Source organism: Ananas comosus, linkage group 7, assembly GCF_001540865.1.
Source record: "Ananas comosus cultivar F153 linkage group 7, ASM154086v1, whole genome shotgun sequence".
In the NCBI taxonomy this organism is placed as follows: domain Eukaryota; kingdom Viridiplantae; phylum Streptophyta; class Magnoliopsida; order Poales; family Bromeliaceae; genus Ananas; species Ananas comosus.
Window position 1 is genome coordinate 10,931,982 of NC_033627.1, and position 19,970 is coordinate 10,951,951.

The following is a 19,970-nucleotide window of genomic DNA, read 5'->3' on the forward strand; positions in this document are numbered from 1 at the left end:
TTCCACGGCAGGATGGTTGGAAAGAATGATGGAGGGGTGGCCGGGTTGCTAGTTTTCCGGCGGCCGGGGCACCTGCCGGCGGCCGGGGTGCGCACAAGGGTTGGGCTGAAACTGGTTAGGGCACAGTTGGGAGACAAGGTCGGCCAGATCTGGGGTTTCGTACATAGAAACCCTAGATGCACAATGTATACAAAGTGCAATTTTGCACAAAAGTCCACGAAGCTTGGTATTTCTTACCCAGTCCTTCATAGTGGGTAACAATCGGCGTATTCGCACCTCCATATTCGATCTCGTGCGATTCGGTACATAAAATATGGGGACTTTTGCGAGAATTCCAATTAGTCACTTTAGATCCCTTTTCGAACATCATGCGATATCCGGCAATCCGTTCATCAGATTCCGAACGATTGCGCCATCGCGTTCAGCATGACGGGGACAATAAACGTACGATTTTGGTTCACATCGATCGGTCACGGATTCGCGACGAAACCCGTCCGCTCTCCAAATTCCAAAAACCACACACATATACCAATGTGTAATCCCGCTAAATCCTAGATTCAAATTCAAATTTGAATATCTTACTACTAGTAGGTACATGTAACATCCCTCACCTTACTCTAGGTCACAAACACAGAGCACGAGGAGTCTCATTATGCAAGAACAGCAAAGAGCGAAAACCCTCTTTTCGATAAAATCCCTTTATCTCGAAAACCGTGCATCAGATTTGAAATCTGTCAGTGCCATTGGTTCCAGAATAGCTGAACCGATCGAAACGAGCTATTGGATCGCTATGAACGGAGTCCAATACGTGCCAGAAGCCAACTCTACTCCGCGGCTTCTCCGGAAAACCAGAGTTACTATTCACTTAAGTGAAAACTAATAATCGCGTTACTTCTCCATTTTAGCTCATTTTCTCCTGAAACTTGACGAGTGCTTATGTAATTAAATTACACACATAAACATCATCAACAGAGAGTTTAGTTGCACTGTAAAAATCTCAGTCCTCACACAATTCTCGTTGACTGTTTGTTTTGCTATGACAATAAACAAGAGTCAAGATCAATCGTTATCGCATGTTGGCTTATATCTACCTAGACCGATATTCAGTCATGGTCAGTTATATATTGCAATATCTAAAATTTGAAGTAAGGACGGATTGAATATTCTAATTTGTGATAAAAATGGTTTGTTATCCAAAACTACAAGCAATATAGTTTTTAAAGAAGTGTTTCAGAACTTAAAATAGGTGAGCGATTTATTTTTCCTCATGTTATTTCAAAATTTACAATTTTTCAACAATTCAACTCTGTCATTTTTTAAAAAAAATAAATTTAGATATTTTTCTGAAAAAATTCACTAATATTATGATATTTATCATTTCACTTATCTAACAATTTATCTATATTGTTATTGGAGAACTACTTTCCATCTTTATGCAACAAAATTTTTTTTCTTTATATTTTTTTGAAGACCAACATCTATATATTTTTGAATCTTAAAAGTTTGTATATCTGTGACATCCCAATAGTCCCACATCGGATGGGAAAGGGGTTGTCATTGGGTTTATAAGAGACTTAGACACTAGTAATAATAACTATGCTTAACCATTTTGAGCCGGTGGTTGGGCCCAACGAATTATTATTGCTAGTGGGCTGGATCGTTACAGTTGGTATCAGAGCCGGTTTACCAGCTGGACATGTGTGGCGAGTCTCAGCTGAGCCAAGGTCTGGATGACGGGTTAGCGAGACGAGTCTCACATCGCCTGGTGATCTTGGGCTGTATGTGTGATTGGACTGACGAGGACGTCAAGCCTTAACGGGGGGAGTCTGTGACACCCCAATAGTCCCACATTGTCCCACATTGGATGGAAAAGGGATTGTCATTGGGTTTATAAGAGACTTAGACACTAGTAATAATAACTAAGCTTAAGCATTTTGGGCCCAGTGAGTTATTGTTGCTAGTGGGCTGGGTCGTTACAATATCTCTCACATACGTGTGCTTACTCTAATTTGTGTAAAGTATGAAAGTTTAGTTGATCTCATTATATGATTAAATATTAATGTCATTTGTAATTTTTTATATCAATTTTAGTTATTATTTTGTTATTTACATCAATATGTAAATATAAATTGTTTTGCACACCAATTCATAGATAATAGAGTAGGATTGAATTTTGCTTTTTACTTGAGTATTTACTTTGGTCCATAATTTTTTTTCTCTAGCTTTTGTTTTTTAATATGTACTATAATTAAAATTGATAATATAGTATATTTTTTTATTTGTTAAAAAAAAAATAATATTAATTAAAATATTTTTTTTATTATCACATAATAATTTTTATTATTNAAAAAAACGGAAACCTTCTCCCTCCCTCCCGCCGCCTCTCACTCCCCGATGGCGCTCCGCCTCCTCGCTTTCTCCTCCTCCTTCTCCTCCTCTCTCCTTCGCTTCTCCCCCACCACCTCTCCTCGCTCCATCCCCTCCTCCTCCTCCTTCCCCCATCTCCCCTCTCCCTCTCCCTCTCCCTCAAACCCTCTTTCTCGAACCCCACACTCCAATGGCGCTCCCCGACTCCGCCCAATTTCTCGTTCCCACGCTCCGGGAAGCGATTCCGGCCTAGCTCCGCTTCTCCCGACCGACGACGGTGCCGCCGCCGCCGCTGCGGAGCTGGCGCCGTCGGATTCGACGAGCATTTGGAAGCAGATGAAGGAGATCGCCCTCTTCGCGGGGCCGGCGACGGGTCTCTGGATATGCGGGCCTCTAATGAGCTTGATCGATACAATGGTTATTGGACAAGGGAGCTCCCTGGAGCTCGCCGCATTGGGTAATCAATTACTACTGCTTAGTTGATTTCTTGATGCTGTTCTTAATCACGATCTTAGGTTTCTGATAACATTCCCGATTATTTGTATAAGATAGGGCCGGCGACGGTGTTCTGCGACTACCTCTCCTATATATTTATGTTCCTATCCATTGCTACTTCCAATATGGTTGCTACTTCACTAGCTAAAAAGGTACTCCCTTTTTTTTTTTCCCCTTTTGCTATGGTGCTTAAAATGGAACTTATATGTGGATCATGCTTTCATGAACCTCTTTGTGATGGTTATGATCTTTGAGTTCTTAACTAACCAAAGATGCTTCCCTTCGTGATGATTATCCTTCTGCTCTTATATCTTTAACTTAAAATTTTCTTGATACCTCACAATATAGTGTTTCAACTTTCAAGCACCAAAGTACATTTTTCTGGAGTATTTTTTTGGTTATTCCATGGGAGTTAGTGGCAATCGTTTTTTTTTTTATTATTACTTCTTAACCGGCGAGCACATGTAAGATTGTGTATTATTTTATTGCTATACTTAATTGGTAAATTAAATTTTGTAGCATCACAACTGTATGCGACCAGTTGCACCATAAAGAGATTATTTTGATGTATCTTTTTTATTTGTATTTTCAGATGCTTGCAGACATTTATTATGTATCATAAAATGCAGGATAAAGAATTAGTGCAACATCAAATATCAATATTGCTGTTTGTTGCTTTTGCTTGTGGCTTGGGAATGTTTATGTTTACAAGATTGCTTGGTCCACAAATATTGGCTGGTAAGTTGTTGAGAAGTTCATGACTATGGCATCTTATGAAATTTTTTTATAAATAATCCTATCAATTTTTATAATTGTAAAAATAAATTTTTTTAAAAAATAATTATAAAAATAGATCTTTAAATGCGGTGAGTGATTCACCGCATTCATAACTTCTCATTAGAAGTAAAAAAAGAATAAAAGCGGCGAACCATTTACCGCTTTTACCATCGTAAAAATATGGAAAGAAGTGAGAAAAAGAAAGAAAGCGGTGAATGGTTCACCGCTTTTAAAAGCGGTGAATGGTCTACCGCTTTTATAGGACTATACTTACAAATAAAAATTTAACAGGTTTATTTTTAGAAGAAAATTTTAGGAGAAGACTATTGCACTAAAAAATCCGCATCTTATGGTGTCTATCTCATTTTTTTTTCTGTTACTTGATAATTCTTACATTGTTTTGAGAACTTTTATTCTTCTAAAATTTGAGCCTTTTTTTTTCCCCCTCTTGAGTTGTGAGTATTGAGGCCGCTGAGGCAGCACTTTTTTGTGTACTTGGCAGGCAAATAAATCAGTTATACATATCCATGTTGTAACGAAAATTTGCAAACATATATGTACGAAACAAATCAACTTACACCTTTTCAAGCATCTTCATGCCTCATGTTCCTTGCATGAGATTTGTGCCAACTTTTGAAGGTTTGATCTCAAGATGATCAGGAAGTTGCAAATTGGCTATCTCTTGCTGAATTAGGGATAGCGTGCAATGGAAGTTGCTTTCTATGAGCCAAAAGAGCTTTGCTGATCCATGTACACTGATGATGCATTACGCTTATGCCAGTTTGTTTCTGTTAGATTTAGACAAAAATCATCTTGGTAGAAGATTGCCTTGGGTGCTTGGATAATCCAGTATAATATAGCTGCTATGATGTCCATGCTAGTAAAGATAGATGATTGGTATTTGAATATCAATTTAAAAGCAGAGTACTTCTTGCAAGAGATTGGAAACTGCCTTGAAAATATAGCAAAATATTCTTAGAACTTAACAGTTATTTGGTATAAATGTCACAAAATCTATGCTAAGTTGAACATCCATATGCTACCCAATCCTCAAGTGGTCTCCCAACATAGAATGACCGGCCAAAAGGGATATCTCAATAGCATGATTTTTAATCAAAATATATCAAATTGGATTAGGATAATGGTTTGATGAAGTTCTGAATGTAGGATTAGAGCCAATTGGAATTCAAAATTTCTGTTTTGGCTAGAATGACCATAAAGAAGGCTTAGCCTTAGAAACATAGGCGATCCTAATTGGTCGGAACTATCATATGGTGCTGGATTTTATTCACATGGATCTTATATACTGTCTGTTCTATCATATATTAATTTATTTGAGAGATGACAACCTGCAGTTTTGCATGTTGTTTATAAAGTTGTCTAAAACTCACTTTTGATGTGTAAAAATGTGGTGAATTAAACTTTATTATAATTATTGCTGTACAACAATTTTCATCTTTGCGAAATATTTGGAGATATTTTAGCCATGAAGCTCTCCAGAATCATCAACTTCTGGACACCTCTGAAACTGCCAAAAGTGAAAGTTGAGGAGCTTGTCAAAAAGTAAAAACAAAGCTGGAATTTCATTTGGAATCTTGGTGAGGTAAAAAAAAAAGTGTTTTGTGTCTGTGGGTATTGGTTAAATTGAAGGGATATGTGTCTGTGTGTATGTATGATAGATAGGTGGCATGTGTGAATCTGTAATGTATTTAAGAAAATTATAATTATTATGTCACTGCTCCACTGATTTACTCGTTGTCATATAGATTCGCTGATAGGCTATTGACATAATGCATTTCAACACTCCAATGGTTTGTATGCTGGTGAAATAGAGTTGTCCTATTGCAATGATTAACACACGGAATATCACTTCACAAGTGTTGACAGAATCAAAGTGTGTCACACTTATGCAAAACATCTTGCGTCTATTTAAGACCTTAAATATTGAAAAAGCATGTTAAATTCACAAGCCTTACCAGTCTAGATTTTGCAAGTGTTCTATAGTGTTCTATTTCTTATTAAGGAAATTCAGCCTTCGTATTTTGAATCATTTATGCAACACTGATCATTGAAATCAAATCAGAAATTGGTTCAGTTTTGATGGGGGTAGGAAATTGTTCTTTCATCAGAGATTAGGTTATCTTTCTCTCTTCATATATCCAGTTTCTGTTGCTTCTGTCCTATTTTCTGATTTTCCCTTTGTGTTGTTCTTCCACCTTCCTCTCCAATATATAGGAGAGAAGTAGCGAATGTACATGGATGTTATCAGTCTTCTAGACCTTTAGAAATAGTTTATATTTATCAACCTTTAGAAATAGTGTATTTTTATCTTTAGCTTCTATGGAATCATCTATATTTAAAACCTCTGTACCTTCTAACTATGCAAGCTTAGAGAGCCTCTCCTTTTCTTGATTTGTTTACCTTGATTGAGACCATTGGCCACCTATGGAGTATGCTGCCTTTCCTAGGCCTACATATGCTAACATAAACCATCTATATATTTTGCATCTTGAGGTCCCTTTTTACTTTGAAATATTAGACATATTATGTGGAAGGTAAGCAGGCCTTTTTGCTCATTTTAGTTAGTTTTGACTTGACAATATGCTTTGTGTATGCTTTCGACTTCTTTCAATTCTCATATCTTTGGTTAAGCTTTTATAGCTCCTTGTACCAATTGCTATTTTATAATTCATGACGTTTTCATTCATCGCATTTTAATACCACTTGTTGCTTATTTCTTTTCCAGCTTTTACTGGGCCAGAGAATCTTCATATAGTTCCTGCTGCAAATACCTATGCACAGGTATATGTTTTTTGGATAATTTTGTATTCCATGATATTCAAAATCTCAAATTCTGTTTCTTCTCTTCAAGTAGTAGATTGTGGAACTTTATTTCAGTCCATAATTAGGTTTTGTTCTCCTGAGCATGGGGCTAAATCCTTTGAACTATAAGTAATGATTTCACCACTGTCATGCTTGCTTCAGCATGTCAAATTCTCACAACTTTGATGCGTTAATGCCAATATAAATTGTTGAACTTGAACAAGAAAGCAACAAGCTAATTTACCTTTGGCAGAATCAGTTAGACTTGTTTCTTAATCATGGCTTTGTGGATTTGACCGTTATGGGCATTCATTCCTGTATATTTGCGTAATAATTGGATTAACCTCTTTGATGGCCTTTTTTTCTTGGAGTTGATAAATATTACTTAACCTTTTTTATCCTTACTATTCATATTTAGTCCACCATTTGATCAATACACATTGCAATCTGCCTATTTTGCGTAAAAGCATTATTGGGTATATGGAATTGGCCCTTGGAGGTAACCACTTTTGGGGGAACCTTGGGCTTCTGTATCATGTTCAAATTTTATAATCAATAGAGATACTGGAGGCCTGATTACTGTACATTTTTGAGATAAGGCGTGTGACACATACCGTTCAATGCCCGAAGAATTCAGGGGATAAAAAATGTCGTCTAGATGTGAAGAAGGGAATCCCTAATCCCTATGTTGAAGACTGTTTTGAGTCCTGCAAACAAATGTTATAGAAAACATAATTTGGCAAATCTAATGCATTATTATTATCATGTTGTCATATAAATCATCAGATTTTATTATGGTATCTGAAATTAGTTATCAGGTTCTATTTAGGTATCTGAAAATTTTTCAAAAATTGTTCACTATAGTGAGTGTTTTTGGACTCCATTGTACCCCAAATGAGTACATAGCACTTTCAATCATCTACAGCTATGAACATACCTTCTTTGCTTTCTTTAGCTTATAAATGAATCTTTTACACAAGAAATGTTTGTCATCTATTGACTTATATGTTGTCTTCTTCCCTTGTAGATTAGAGGTTTTGCTTGGCCTGCAATTCTTGTTGGCATGGTTGCTCAAAGTGCTAGGTAATAAGCTTGGCCGTCATTTTTTTTTTCATAGGAACCAAGCACTTGACTACTCAAGTATTTGGGCATCGATTGCAAATGTCATATGGTCAGTAGAGGCTTGCACTTATAGTGCCTACATGGGATCGTCATAAACTCACAGTACTCTCAATATTCTCAACAAATTGAGGGTTAATTTTGAGAAAAGATGGCTTTTTATATAGCACTATTCTAAATCTTACTTTCTTAAATTTATTGAGAAAAGTTAATCAAACTAGTGGTATATTGAAGACTACACTCTCTCAGCTTACTATATACATTTGTACGTGCCTATGTGGAAATTTGATATAACTTGGGGTTAATTTTTGAAATTAACAGATTTGTCAAATTTGTAAGTTTTACCCCTTGCTTTCACCAAAACAGCAAATAGTGTATTAGTGTCATATACTAGGAAAGACTTAAAGCTTTATCTATTACAGGTTTTTTATTCCTATAACTGCATTGTGGAAGTATATTAAATCAAGAGCTAATTTGTAAAAAAATGGTTTCTTTGTCATTTGGCCCTCTGTTTAATCAAATCTTAGATCGTTGATGAGATTTTGCTAAACTTAGCGAGGAATTCCGTCAATTGAGGGCCAACTTCGATTAGTAGAGAACACCAATTCAGAGTCAATTTGGCTATGACATTTATTTGATAGATTTTAATGTTAGGTTTGCAAGTAAGATGTTAAACTATCTGCAAAAGCACCCCATATGTTACTGTTGTGCATTCTGTTGGTTTGATTGACTTTTGAAAGAAACTTGGCCGAAGCACAATAAAGTTCTCTTTGTCAAAGCAAACTGAACTGAATTGACCTGAACCTAGAGTTTCCAATCAATTTGTGTCGTCCACTATGTTCCATTTCTAGTATGCCCCTCTAAATTACATAATGTAGTTCTATGGGTTAAACTTGTTCTTGATCTGGATTAGCTAAAGTAGTAATTACTTTTCATTTTACTTTAGAAGTGCTTTTTATTTCAAACTTGACTAAGTCTCTTTAGTGGTTTAGGTTTAGGACTGCCTGACTGCCTTGGCAACAGTGCTTGGAGGTGATAAGTCTCACATGAACCAGTTTATTGAACATTTGTTGTAATAATTTAAAGTGAGTTATGACAGAAGACACATGAACTCGTCTTCAACCTGTGCTTCTTATTTAATCGTTTCCAGTGGAATCATGAGCCAAATGATGATTGATTGTTGATTCATCTGCAGTAAGTCTGCAAAAAAAATCATAAATAGTGGTCTACACAAACTATCACAAAAATGAAAGGCACGTATAAGTGCTAGAGTGATAAAACATATAAATAGGAAATTTGAACTTGTAGGCATAATCTGCACTATGTACCATAGACTGAATTTCACCAAAATTTGATGCTTCAAAGTCTGGATCATAGCAGAAGTAGAGAATCACATTTTCTATTTACTTAACACACAAGATATTGACTTGGAAATTTTAAACCAAATGATTTTTGGTTTATAGATTGTTAAATGCTTTACTGCATATATTATTATTATTTTCTTGAGAGAAAGGTAGCATGCTACCTACCTTGTTTATTTCTTTCAGAACATATATTATTATTGATGTCCAAATCTATGGCTTTAATAGAGCTTTGAATGATCTCTAAATGTTTCTTTTGTTGTGAATATGTACTACTTGTCTGTTCATCCATGTTTTATTTCCTATCAGCTTTGAAATTTCAAATTTTACATCACTCTTGATCTAAGTCTTTCTTGTCTATTTTTTGTGTTGCAGTTTGGGCATGAAAGATTCATGGGGTCCTTTGAAGGCTTTGACTGTTGCTAGTGCCATCAATGGCTTTGGTGATATTTTTCTTTGCAGTATATGTGGTTATGGAATTGCTGGTGCTGCTTTGGCAACAATGGTCTCACAAGTATGATAACGTTTTTAAGGATTACATTAAGCATATCGATGCGTACATATATGAGTATATATATATATCACAAATTGACAAGAATAATGCTTATTTAAAGTTTAGTTGTCCACCGGAGCAAGCTTTAGGAACTGCCAACGATGAAAGGGACGTTACTCTAGTTTTTCAAGTAATTGTTGAAAAAATTGACTGAATATGTTGAACCTACATAATTTGCACCCATTTAGCTGTTTTGAAGAAAGCTCTGTTTGGTCCCTTAATCAGTGCTACAAGAAAGTGATCACTTGAACTAAGAGAAGTACACGTGAACCAATAGAACATGTTCAGCCACAGTTGAGGAGCTGTGTAGCTGTAAGAATGTACATAGCACTGAAGGAAGAAGTTACATCATGTTGTGAAAAATTGGCTTTAGGTCATTGTACAGATTTTAAACTGAATCATGTTTCTTTATAAGGTTTTTGTCGTTACACTAGTATCTATGAACACGTATGCCCCAAAAGTATTGCCTTGTCTATGTGCAAGTTGTGTAGGACATATTTTCACTGCTTATTTTGTGAGCATGCCCCAGGCATGTGCTCACTGGGCCCCCAATAACATTTGTCCTGAATGCACTGAAAATTGCATTTTTTGACTAAAAAGACTATGGTGCTATCTTTTTGATCTGATACAACTCTTGTGCAACTTCCAGGTTGTTGCAGCTTTTATGATGATGCAAACTCTGAACAAAACAGGTTTCCAGGCTTTCTCAATGTCAATCCCGTCGGTTGGAGAGCTTTTCCAGATATTTGAGATTGCAGCTCCTGTTTTTGTAACAATGACATCAAAGGTTTTATGAAGATTCTTGATTTACTTATAAATGTCTTTGTATGTATATAGCCCTTTAATATCTGGATTTTTCATATATACTCCTTCAATGTCCAATTGGTTACAAAAAATCTTTTATTTTTAATTGAGGAGTTGTCCAATGCACAGGGTAAAGGAGGCTTTGTATGCTTTGTATTAGAAAAAGTTTCTCAAGGGGGGGCTCTTTCTTATGTAAGAAATTGAGTTTTCAATTGAGAATTCAGATTTTATAGGAATATATATGTTAGAGGATAATTTTGTAGGGGCATATGCAAGAATAAGTACTGTGGCATGGGTTGTGCCAAAAAACTAACTGACACGGTATGACACAATGCGTGCCTGGCTGTGCCGATGTGTGCCGGTCACAAAACATTCATGTGTGCCGACACAAAATGACATGAAATATTTATTTTCTTTAGCAACAAAATATTCTAATTGTTTATTATGTATCTTTATCAAATCTTTTGAATTTTATTGAGAAAATTACTTACTAATTTTAAAAATAGAGGATTTTGAGCTGTGCCATTTGCACTGGGGCTGTATCGTGCGGATATTTTGTTGGCACGATATGACACAGTGGATGCGGCCCGCGCTGATAGACACTTAAATCCTCGGGTATATGTATGAATATCTCTATCTATTTTTTGTTAAAATATCTGACAATGTGGCAAATAAATGTTTAGGTCGCGTTTTATTCGCTCCTTACATATTTTGCAACATCGATGGGAACAATCACTCTTGCAGCTCATCAGGTTTTTGTCTTGAGCTCACAAAGCACTTCTTGTTATCAGAATTTCTTTCGTGTATGGTATTATGGAGGTACGATGCATTGTTTTTTTACTAATATGTAGGTTATGATTAATGTGTTCTGCATGTGCACTGTTTGGGGTGAGCCTCTCTCACAAACTGCACAATCATTCATGCCGGAGTTGATACATGGAGTCAATCGCAGTTTGGTGAAGGTCTGTACTCCCCACTGCTTATTATTTTCTATTTAATTTAGATTAAACCTCATGGGAACTTTCAGAAGATTTTGATTTAATATTCTTTTTCTTTTTTTTTTTTTGGTGGGAATAGGAAGGGCCTGGGACGTAATTTCTTAGTGGCACTATATCTCCCTTTATTCATGCCTTTTTATTAGTTTTAAAAAAATTGAACCTCAGAGGCTCAACTGATCTCTTGTTTCCCCTCTAACCTTCAAAAAATTAATTAAGTGTGTGGAACAACCAAATATAAGAAGGCTGCTAAACAAAAGCCTAGAAACAAGCCAATCATTGCCACACATCTTTACAGTTAGTCAACACCATGCGCTAGTAATATTGTTCATGCACAAGTATTTTTGTGCAATGGGCATGAGGGACGCCGACATGCTTTAGCACAAAACCGTTTTTATATGTCTGCACGGTTGGCAAGGGCTATACCTATTTGCACGGTGGGCATAGGTGGCATGTGCAGACCATGTCAGACTGTGCTAATTGGCACGGCAATCTTTGTTCATGCCACATTATTGAAAATAGAGTGACAAAAGGATTTGATCCTAATGTAATCTTGTATTAGTGATGAAAAGTATTCTGAATATGTGATGGAAAAGCACATTCACTTGGAGAGCAATTTGATGAAAACTGGAAAAATATATCTTATTTTGCATAAATTTTATGAATTGAAAATAAAACATCAACTTTCAAGCAATTCAGCTTTTGTTTGTATTATTATTTTTTTTGGGGAGTTTTGACAGATTCTGACATTTGATTTGTAGATGAAACAGATTTAGAAGATAGTAGACCAAACAAACACTAGCCTTTTCAAACCCTACAAGATCGACACAATTTTATAAATTATAGCCAAGGATTTATGTGCCACTGGTATTGTCACGCCTCAAACCCGAGACCTAACAGGCGCCATATACCTGCAAGAACAACAAATATGAAAGGCTATAGAACTCAATGAAGAAGTAGATAAAGCGACAGTCACAATAAAATTCACTAAATTAAGCCGTATGAAGAAAAGAACAAAACAGAATAAATAAGGGCCTATGCGGATGCACAGTAAGAAAACTCCATAGAGTTTACAAATTGTAGTTTATGTATAGAGAAAATAGGGAATCCTGTAACTCTATAGGATTACATGTTTTTACTTTTCGGACTGTTTGGATACCCCCTGTAATTCTGCAGGATTTTCTGATCACTTGATTTCTTATGCTTTGTTCTCCTTGAGCTAAGATCTAAAGTATATCTGATGCAAATCTAGGACATTCTTGATTCTTGAAGACCAATGAAGTACTACATTGCCTCTGCTTCCTCAAACTGTACATTTGGTAATTAATTGCATGACCGGTTGGATTATTACATTAACATCTTAAATCTAGAGAGAGAGAGAGAGAGAAAGGAGCTTTACCAGTCGGAGGGAACGCCTCTTTGACTATGATTAGGTCTAGAGAAATAGAAAGAGAAAAAAGGGCGTGGCGAAGGAGGAAGCCTTGTTGGTGACGATGACGCGGGTAGGGCGCTCAGTTTGGAGGGAGGAAGGGAGGGGGCATGGGTTGGAGGGGAGATGGGCATGAGTTGGAGGTAGGGGACTCAGTTTAGAGGGGGTCGTGAGAGGGGGAGGGTGAGACATGATTAGAGCTCATTGTAGTTTCAAAATATAGAAATAATAGTAGATGTTTACTTTACTCTATTTTTGGGGTATAGTTTTAACTATAAGAAAAGTTATATTATGAAATTTGAACCATCCAAACACTTAGGCCCCGTTTGGACGCATAGTAAAAAAATTCCATGGAGTTTAAATACTACTAGTGAAGGCCCGCGCTACGCCGCGGGAAATTTATATAAATTTAGTATAATAAACAAAATAATGTGAATCATGAATAGATGTCGTATTAAAATATGAATCAGAATTCGGAATTCATATAAAAGGTAACTTATATGAATTTTGAATGTTTGGTCTTCAGAATTCAGAATTTATATTTTTTGACCTACTCTTACTTTTACGATCCAGTTCAGATTTCCGAAATTTGAATTTTGAAGTCAGGTAGGCAATTCGGAATTTTGCTAGGTATTTTGGAATTTAGCTAGGCAATTCAGAGAAGGCATACGAAAGGAGTTTGATATAATTTTTATGTATTTCCCTCTTCTATGCCTCATACTCATGTTATAAACTGTTGTTTCCTTCTGAGTTTATTTGATTCGTTTGAAAAAAAAGAGACTGCAACCTAAGAGGCCCAGGAAAAAGAGGCCTATTTTTGAACCTAGCAAAAAATCAAGGGTACTGTAAGTTTATGAGGAAAGGACTGACTGACAGAATTTGTTATGGAAAAAGGAATGTTTGACGCCTAAGAATTACATAATTGATAACAGACATGAAGCTAAAGCTTGTTATGGAAAAAGAACTGCTTGATAATTGAACAGTCCATAATAGGTGCAACTGTTTGTTGCTATAGTAAAGGTGGAATTCTCTAGTAATAAAAAATTTTGTTGAGATAATAGAATTATTTAGTTGTGGAAAATGTTGGATTATCGTTGTGATGATATTATCTAACAATCTTGGCTTTGCACTAACCTGTGAGTTCTATTGTGAAATGGCACTCAAATAAGTCCGTATTGTCAATTAAGGAAATGCTAGAACAATGTAAATTTACATGATTGCTACATAATTATTTTTTTACATGATTTTTTTTTGCCAGCAGTAATCTTAGTAGATAGTGTTCAACAAAGATAAAGAGAAAACTAAAACTCTTGATTCGGCACAAAGCAGAAAAAAAATTTTGACCATCAAAACAAAAGCTTCAAGACGGTTCTATTCTGCTTAATGAAAATACTATAATAGACCATGACAAATGAATAAAGAAACGGAATCCAAAGAATCCTCAAAAAAATATGCAGACTGAAAATTTAGCCAATAGGATCCTCAAAAGGGATGCGAACTAAAAATTTGGCCAAAACATCAGTTATATAAGTTTCAATCATTATAACCTATAGTGAAAGCCCGCGCTTCGTGGTGGGAAATTTACGCAATTTCTGAAATTTTTTGAATAGACTATTCAACATTGTTTGCTAAAGTTGATTATAAAATTTAAGTAAAAACAAAATGAATAATTAAACATTTAAAATTTAAAATTTTTTATTATCTAAAATTTAAATTTAAATTTAGAATATAAAATGTTGAAGCTTAAAATTTAAATTTTAACATATGAAATTGAAATTTCAATATTTGAAATTTAATAGTTGTTTTTTTTTTAAAAACAATTTATAATTTAATATATATTTAAAATATTGAAATTTGAAATTTAAAATTTAAAACTTAAAAATCTTATATTTTATCTTAATTACTAAAACTAAATTTTAAATGTTTACAATTTTAAATTTAAAATTTCAGTTTCTAAATTTTAAATATTAGATTTTATATGGAATTCTTCTGAATTCTAAATGTTTTTATATATTTCTAACCTTGCAGAATTCTGAATTCTGGAATATCGGTGATGCAATTCTAAATTCTGAATTCTATCCTTTTATATGCATCAAATTTTCTGATGTAGTTCAGATCCAAAATTTGAATTTTAAACTTTTATATGCATCGAATAACTCGCTGCAATTCTGAATTCTAAATTCCCAATCCAGAATTCAGGTAGATAATTTAGAGTTCTGCTAAGCAATCCGGAATTCAGCTAGACAATTCGAAATTCCATGAAGAATTAATATAGGAAAAATAAATATACTTTGCTCAAACTCCCCTAGCCAGTTTATTTCTTATTTTTGAATTTCGACCAAATCTGAGGACAACTGAGCTGTTGAGGGTGAGGAGTTAGGCAGGATGGTCATTGATAGGCTACACCGCTACTATAGTTCTGAACTTGCCGGAAAGTTGTTTGTGTATGATGCGAAAAAAGGCTATCCACATTAGGGTCTCACCCACAAAACAATTTCGAGAATTCAGAATTTAGAACTTAGAATCTACAATTTAGATTGCGAATTCATATAAAACGTTGCTTGGCAATCATATTAAAACAAAAAGAATAATTGCACAAAAAAGGGCCAGATAAAGTTTCGAAAGTCAAGATATGTAGTATCCGAATCAAATCATATAATTGAAGACAACAACAAATTATATTACACGGTAAAACAAATTAGGACTATAAAAACTTTATAAGAAACTATATTTTTCTATCTGAGATACATAACAAAAGCAAATAAGGCTGTTTTGACAGTAAGCTGAGCAAAAACTAATGCTTCCATGCTTGCAGAAATAGAGTATAGGAAGCGCAATAAGATTCCTGCAAAAACTTGCATTTTTAGAAGCTTTAACATTTGACCAAACTAAAGATTGGGTAATTTGAACCATTTCGTCTCATACTTTGTAATAAAAGATTGCCACAAAGTTGGCCCAGGTGTGTTGCAAATGACGATGGATTTTATGAAGTGGACTGTCCTGCGTGGCGAGGGTTGCATCAAATAGGAAGTAATGACACCAGTGGCAATAATCAAATTTCTGTACCTTACGCTGCATAATGACACCATTGGCAATGATCATTCGCATCCGCCCAACGGAATAGTATTATCAGCCCAACAGTAAAACTGCATTATGAGAGAAAATATGAGTTTCATGTAAGGCATATATCAACCAAGATACAGGAAAAAAACGAAAACAAAAAAACAGTAAATAGAAAATATATGTTCGGATATCTTTGTCAAACTATTCAAAGTGAATTATGCATCTAGACTTAGAATCTTACAATTTCACAAAAAGAGCTTTCAATAGATGCAGAGTTGAGTTGAGTTGTGCTTAGACCAAGTTATATGTAGATTGATTCTCATAATAATATAGGCAAAGCAAGTAGAACTAAAGAGAGGGATTTGTTGTTAAAAAAGCATCAACTGGGCTGAAGTGGAAGGGAAATTTTCAGAATTTGCAAATTGCAGCTACCTAAGACAATAAAAAGTCATTTTCCGACACAATCAGTTGGTAAAAACTTAGTATAAGAGCATACTTACCCAACTATGATCAATGTGAGCGCAACAACCAATAATATTAACTGGTAAGCCTTATGTCTTTGTGGGACCTTCCTTCCAGGAGGCAGATTGTGCCGTTCCAACTATGCAAACTGAGGTTCGAGCAGCAGTACAAAACCTAAGAGAAAGCTAGTGAGAAATGCCCCAATATGTGCAAAGTTATCTACATGTGGGAGTATTTCGAGGGCCAAGCTGATCGCAATCATGGCCAAAAGAGTTATTAAAGCTCCGAGCTGTAGAAGTAAGTCGAAAAAAATCAGCTTGCAGAAAACTTACTCATGAGCCTCGAAAAGGAAATGAGAGAGAAAAGATAAATCTTGTGTGGTTATAAGGTCCAGTTAGTGAGAAGCTCCGACAGCATTGCTCCGAGAAGACTGAATAAATCACCAGAAGCACCTATAGAGATGCTGTTTCGAATGAAGAGAGTTCTTAGCGAACAACGGAGAAAGATGAGAAACAACATAACGAATCAGCCAATGGAAATGGGAATAAACCATTCATATATATATAGAAGCAAGGTAAGGAAAACCGAATAGCGAAAATAAATATATTTTGCTCAGACTCCCCCGACCATTGAACATTATTAGATTGGTGCCGAAACCTGCCCACTCAATACTGGAGACTGAGTTAGAACCGACATGTATACTGAAAGCATTCTTAGCACAAATAAGAGCAATTGGTTGCCTAGGAAGAAGGCCGTCCAAAGTGTCCCTACCACCAGTGAAGAAGTAGGCCAACTGGTTGCCTATGAAGTAGGCCATCCAAAGTGCCCCTATCACCAGTAAAGAAGTAGGCCATCGAAAGTGCCCCTATCACCAACCAAGAAGGCCTGGCCCATTCTCAATTATCGCAAATATCTCACATTCAAGGGGAAGGTCATCATAGCATGGGACAAAAGAAGTGAAGAGAAACTCCGAAAAAATAGGAGGACTGGACTAAAAGCGAGGAAAGCAAAGTACCCCAAAAGCAACAAAACATTATCACAAACGACGCATATCTGGATCCAACATATGCAGGAGGAAATCAAAATATGTCGCATTTAGAATTCAACATATTCAATTCTGAATCACCTAGCCGAAATCTGAATTCAATATGCTGATTTCAACATATTGCCTAGCTTAATTGAGCTGAATTCAGATTTCTCGATGGAATTTCGAATTGTGTTGATGAATTATGTAGCCCACCCAATTGCCAAGCTTATATCGGAGACCATCAACTGAACAATCTCAACAGTCAAATGTTCTATTGCGCACGATAGTAATCTAAAGTATAAAAGATAGAACTTAAAATCATTTAATTTGACATTGCAAATTTGAGAACACTGAAGAGAAACAAATCAAATACTAAAATCAAACTGAAAAGACCAGGTTTCTAGTTCATTTTTTCGAATGAAGGCTAGGAGCATACTGAGATTCAATCATTTCACGTACTAAATTTCACCAATAGGCTCCTAGAATTCAGATTTCTGAATTCTGAGAGGTTAGAATTCTCAATAAAAGGTTAGAATTCAGGAAAAGAGCCTTGAATTTTTTTTGGAATGAAGGCTAGGAGCATACCGAGATTCAATCGTTTCATATACTAAATTTCACCAATAGGCTTCTAGAATTCAGATTTCTGAATTCTGAGAGGTTAGAATTCTAAATAAAAGGTTAGAATTTAGGAAAAGAGCCCTGAAAAATGCACCAGCGAACGACAGCAAATCGAGAACTGGAGCGTAAAATCGATGCTTGCAAGAAAGATGAGGAACTCCACAATAAATCAGCAACCAGATAGTTTTTCGAGAAATCAATGACCAAAAAAGAGCTTTTTGGGGAAATGCCAACAGCCTCAGAAAGATGAAACTAATGTCCGCAAAGAAGAGAAGAGTGGGGGCGGGGTAAAAAAAGAAGAGGACTGTGAAAATACATTAAATCAATCAAAATAAGTTCAGAGTGAACAACGAAATCCGAAAAACTGAAGTATAAAATCGATGGTTGCAAGGAAAATGCGAAACTCCATAATAAATTAGCCTATGGAAATGGGAATAAACCATTCATATATATATACAGAAGCAGGGTAAACAAAACCGGATAGCAAAAATAAGTAATCTATAGAAACAAAGAAATAAATAGCACACAAAAACACAAAGAAAAAGCGTAATGTAAAAAAATTACGTAAAGTTCCTTCTGCAGGACTTCTAAAGAGGCTTAGATAGATGGCCGTCTAACATACAGCCTGTATTTTCTTTAGGAATCAGTGTGAAAAGTATGCCCAAAAAATTTTGGTGTTGGAAAAAGAAGGGAGGGGATCAGTTTAAGAAAAGTGTAGACAACTAATAGTAAAGTAAAGAGGATGAATCAAACTAATGAGACAATAATAAGACAAATCAAAAGCTGTATGTAAAGTATGTATATATTACAAAATACAAAAGGGAAAAAGATAGACAATATTAAAACATGTGAAAATAAGAGCAAGGTAAAGTAAAGCAGGAAATGCAAATACAATATGTAAAACAATGAAAGTGAGCTTCCAATTCTTACTGCGAAAGAGTTATCAGTGATCGATTAGCCAACATATGTAATATATATTGTAAAGTTACATAATCAAACCATGTAAATAAGCCCCCAAAAACAGTTATTGAAGTAGAATGAAGCAAAGAGAACAGATAGTTTCAGCTTATCTAGAACTGTTTCGATCGATTAAAACAGCGTAGAATAGAGCGAAGAATGTAGGAAATCAATAACAAAAAATTAGGCTTCATGTAAATAGCAGAAAGATCAAGAAGTATTGAGCTATATAAATAGAAAGCAGGAACTACAACACAAAAAAGTAAGATTCAACTTAAAAGAAACACCATGAAGCACCGAACTATGTGAAGCTAATAAAAGCAGTTTTAGCCATATAGATCATACGAATACTAAAAGGTGGAACAAATAGCACAAACTATTTAAACTCAAATGTCCTAACACAGACACAAATATTAAAACCATGCCAAAGTAAAATTAATACAAATTTGAAACATTCATTAGAAAATGCAAAAAAAAGGTAAGGCTCAGTTAAGTTGAATCAGTAATACCAACCATGAGTAAAAGGTAGTGGCAGGATCAGCGGAGTACCGAGAGCAGTTAATGAACAACCTGCGACAACCATAGCCAAACACGCATAGCTACAGCTTTCAAACATTAAGGTCATGAGCAGCAGCCACCAAGGATAAGAATAACAGATAGTCATGAGTATAGGATAGTGACAGGAACAGTTGATAACCAAGAGCAACAAATGCACAAACAGTGAGAACCAAAACCCAGGATGAACAGCTACAGCTTTTCTAGGATTAAGGCCATCAACAGTAGCCATCGAGGATAAGAACAATAGGAAGTGGTTGCCTATGAGTAGGCCGTCCAAACTTTCATTTGTTCGAAGCCAAAATGTTTTCCACTTTCCTCTACTTGTCATCATCGCCTCAAAGGAAAGAAAGAAAATAGAAGAACGTAACAAATAGCTACAAATATTTAAGGCTAAACAGTCTAATAGAAGCAAATATTTTGTGGATAATACTTGTAAATTAAGCACAAAGCCGAGAACGAACATAGGAAAGTTGAAGCTACTCTATAAAAGAAATTTGAAAAAAAGAATCTAAATTAAACCCAAATTCTTTCTCTAAAGTGAATTAAAATTGCAATTATTCAT

At 35.3% G+C, this 19,970-nt stretch overlaps 1 protein-coding gene and 1 long non-coding RNA gene across 8 annotated transcripts; one reads left to right on the top strand and one right to left on the bottom strand.

The window, feature by feature from the left end:
* Positions 2,363-12,793, top strand: LOC109712362 (protein DETOXIFICATION 46, chloroplastic-like). 4 transcript variants are annotated; one of them, XM_020235895.1, is made up of 11 exons: positions 2,364-2,824; positions 2,920-3,014; positions 3,492-3,600; positions 6,386-6,441; positions 7,490-7,545; positions 9,318-9,456; positions 10,145-10,282; positions 10,429-10,491; positions 10,983-11,051; positions 11,151-11,261; positions 12,547-12,789. In XM_020235895.1, exons 1-11 carry the CDS (start codon positions 2,395-2,397, stop codon positions 12,562-12,564), a joined length of 1,284 nt encoding a protein of 427 aa, XP_020091484.1. In that variant the 5' UTR covers positions 2,364-2,394; the 3' UTR covers positions 12,565-12,789. The 4 variants fall into 4 exon arrangements, with proteins under 4 accessions (XP_020091487.1, XP_020091484.1, XP_020091486.1 ...); XM_020235897.1 differs by lacking the exon at positions 12,547-12,789 and adding an exon at positions 12,056-12,085; XM_020235896.1 differs by lacking the exon at positions 12,547-12,789 and adding an exon at positions 11,377-11,954.
* Positions 15,383-19,964, bottom strand: LOC109713347. Of its 4 annotated transcripts, none has more exons than XR_002217087.1 (6): positions 19,364-19,964; positions 16,581-16,711; positions 16,287-16,422; positions 15,795-15,869; positions 15,649-15,718; positions 15,383-15,568 (listed from the first exon to the last, which is right to left on the bottom strand). It is a non-coding gene; the product is annotated as an uncharacterized LOC109713347 (long non-coding RNA). The 4 variants fall into 4 exon arrangements; XR_002217086.1 differs by having other exon boundaries at positions 15,649-15,723; XR_002217085.1 differs by having other exon boundaries at positions 15,790-15,869.

What these genes read in the sequence shown, in the direction of transcription:
- LOC109712362 (XM_020235895.1), top strand. Translation starts at nt 2,395, where the DNA reads ATGGCGCTCCGCCTCCTCGCTTTCTCCTCCTCCTTCTCCTCCTCTCTC. An exon ending in CTACTTCACTAGCTAAAAAG is followed by an intron (nt 3,015 to 3,491) that starts GTACTCCCTTTT and finishes CATAAAATGCAG; the next exon opens with GATAAAGAATTAGTGCAACA. An exon ending in AAGGGGGGGCTCTTTCTTAT is followed by an intron (nt 10,492 to 10,982) that starts GTAAGAAATTGA and finishes ATAAATGTTTAG; the next exon opens with GTCGCGTTTTATTCGCTCCT.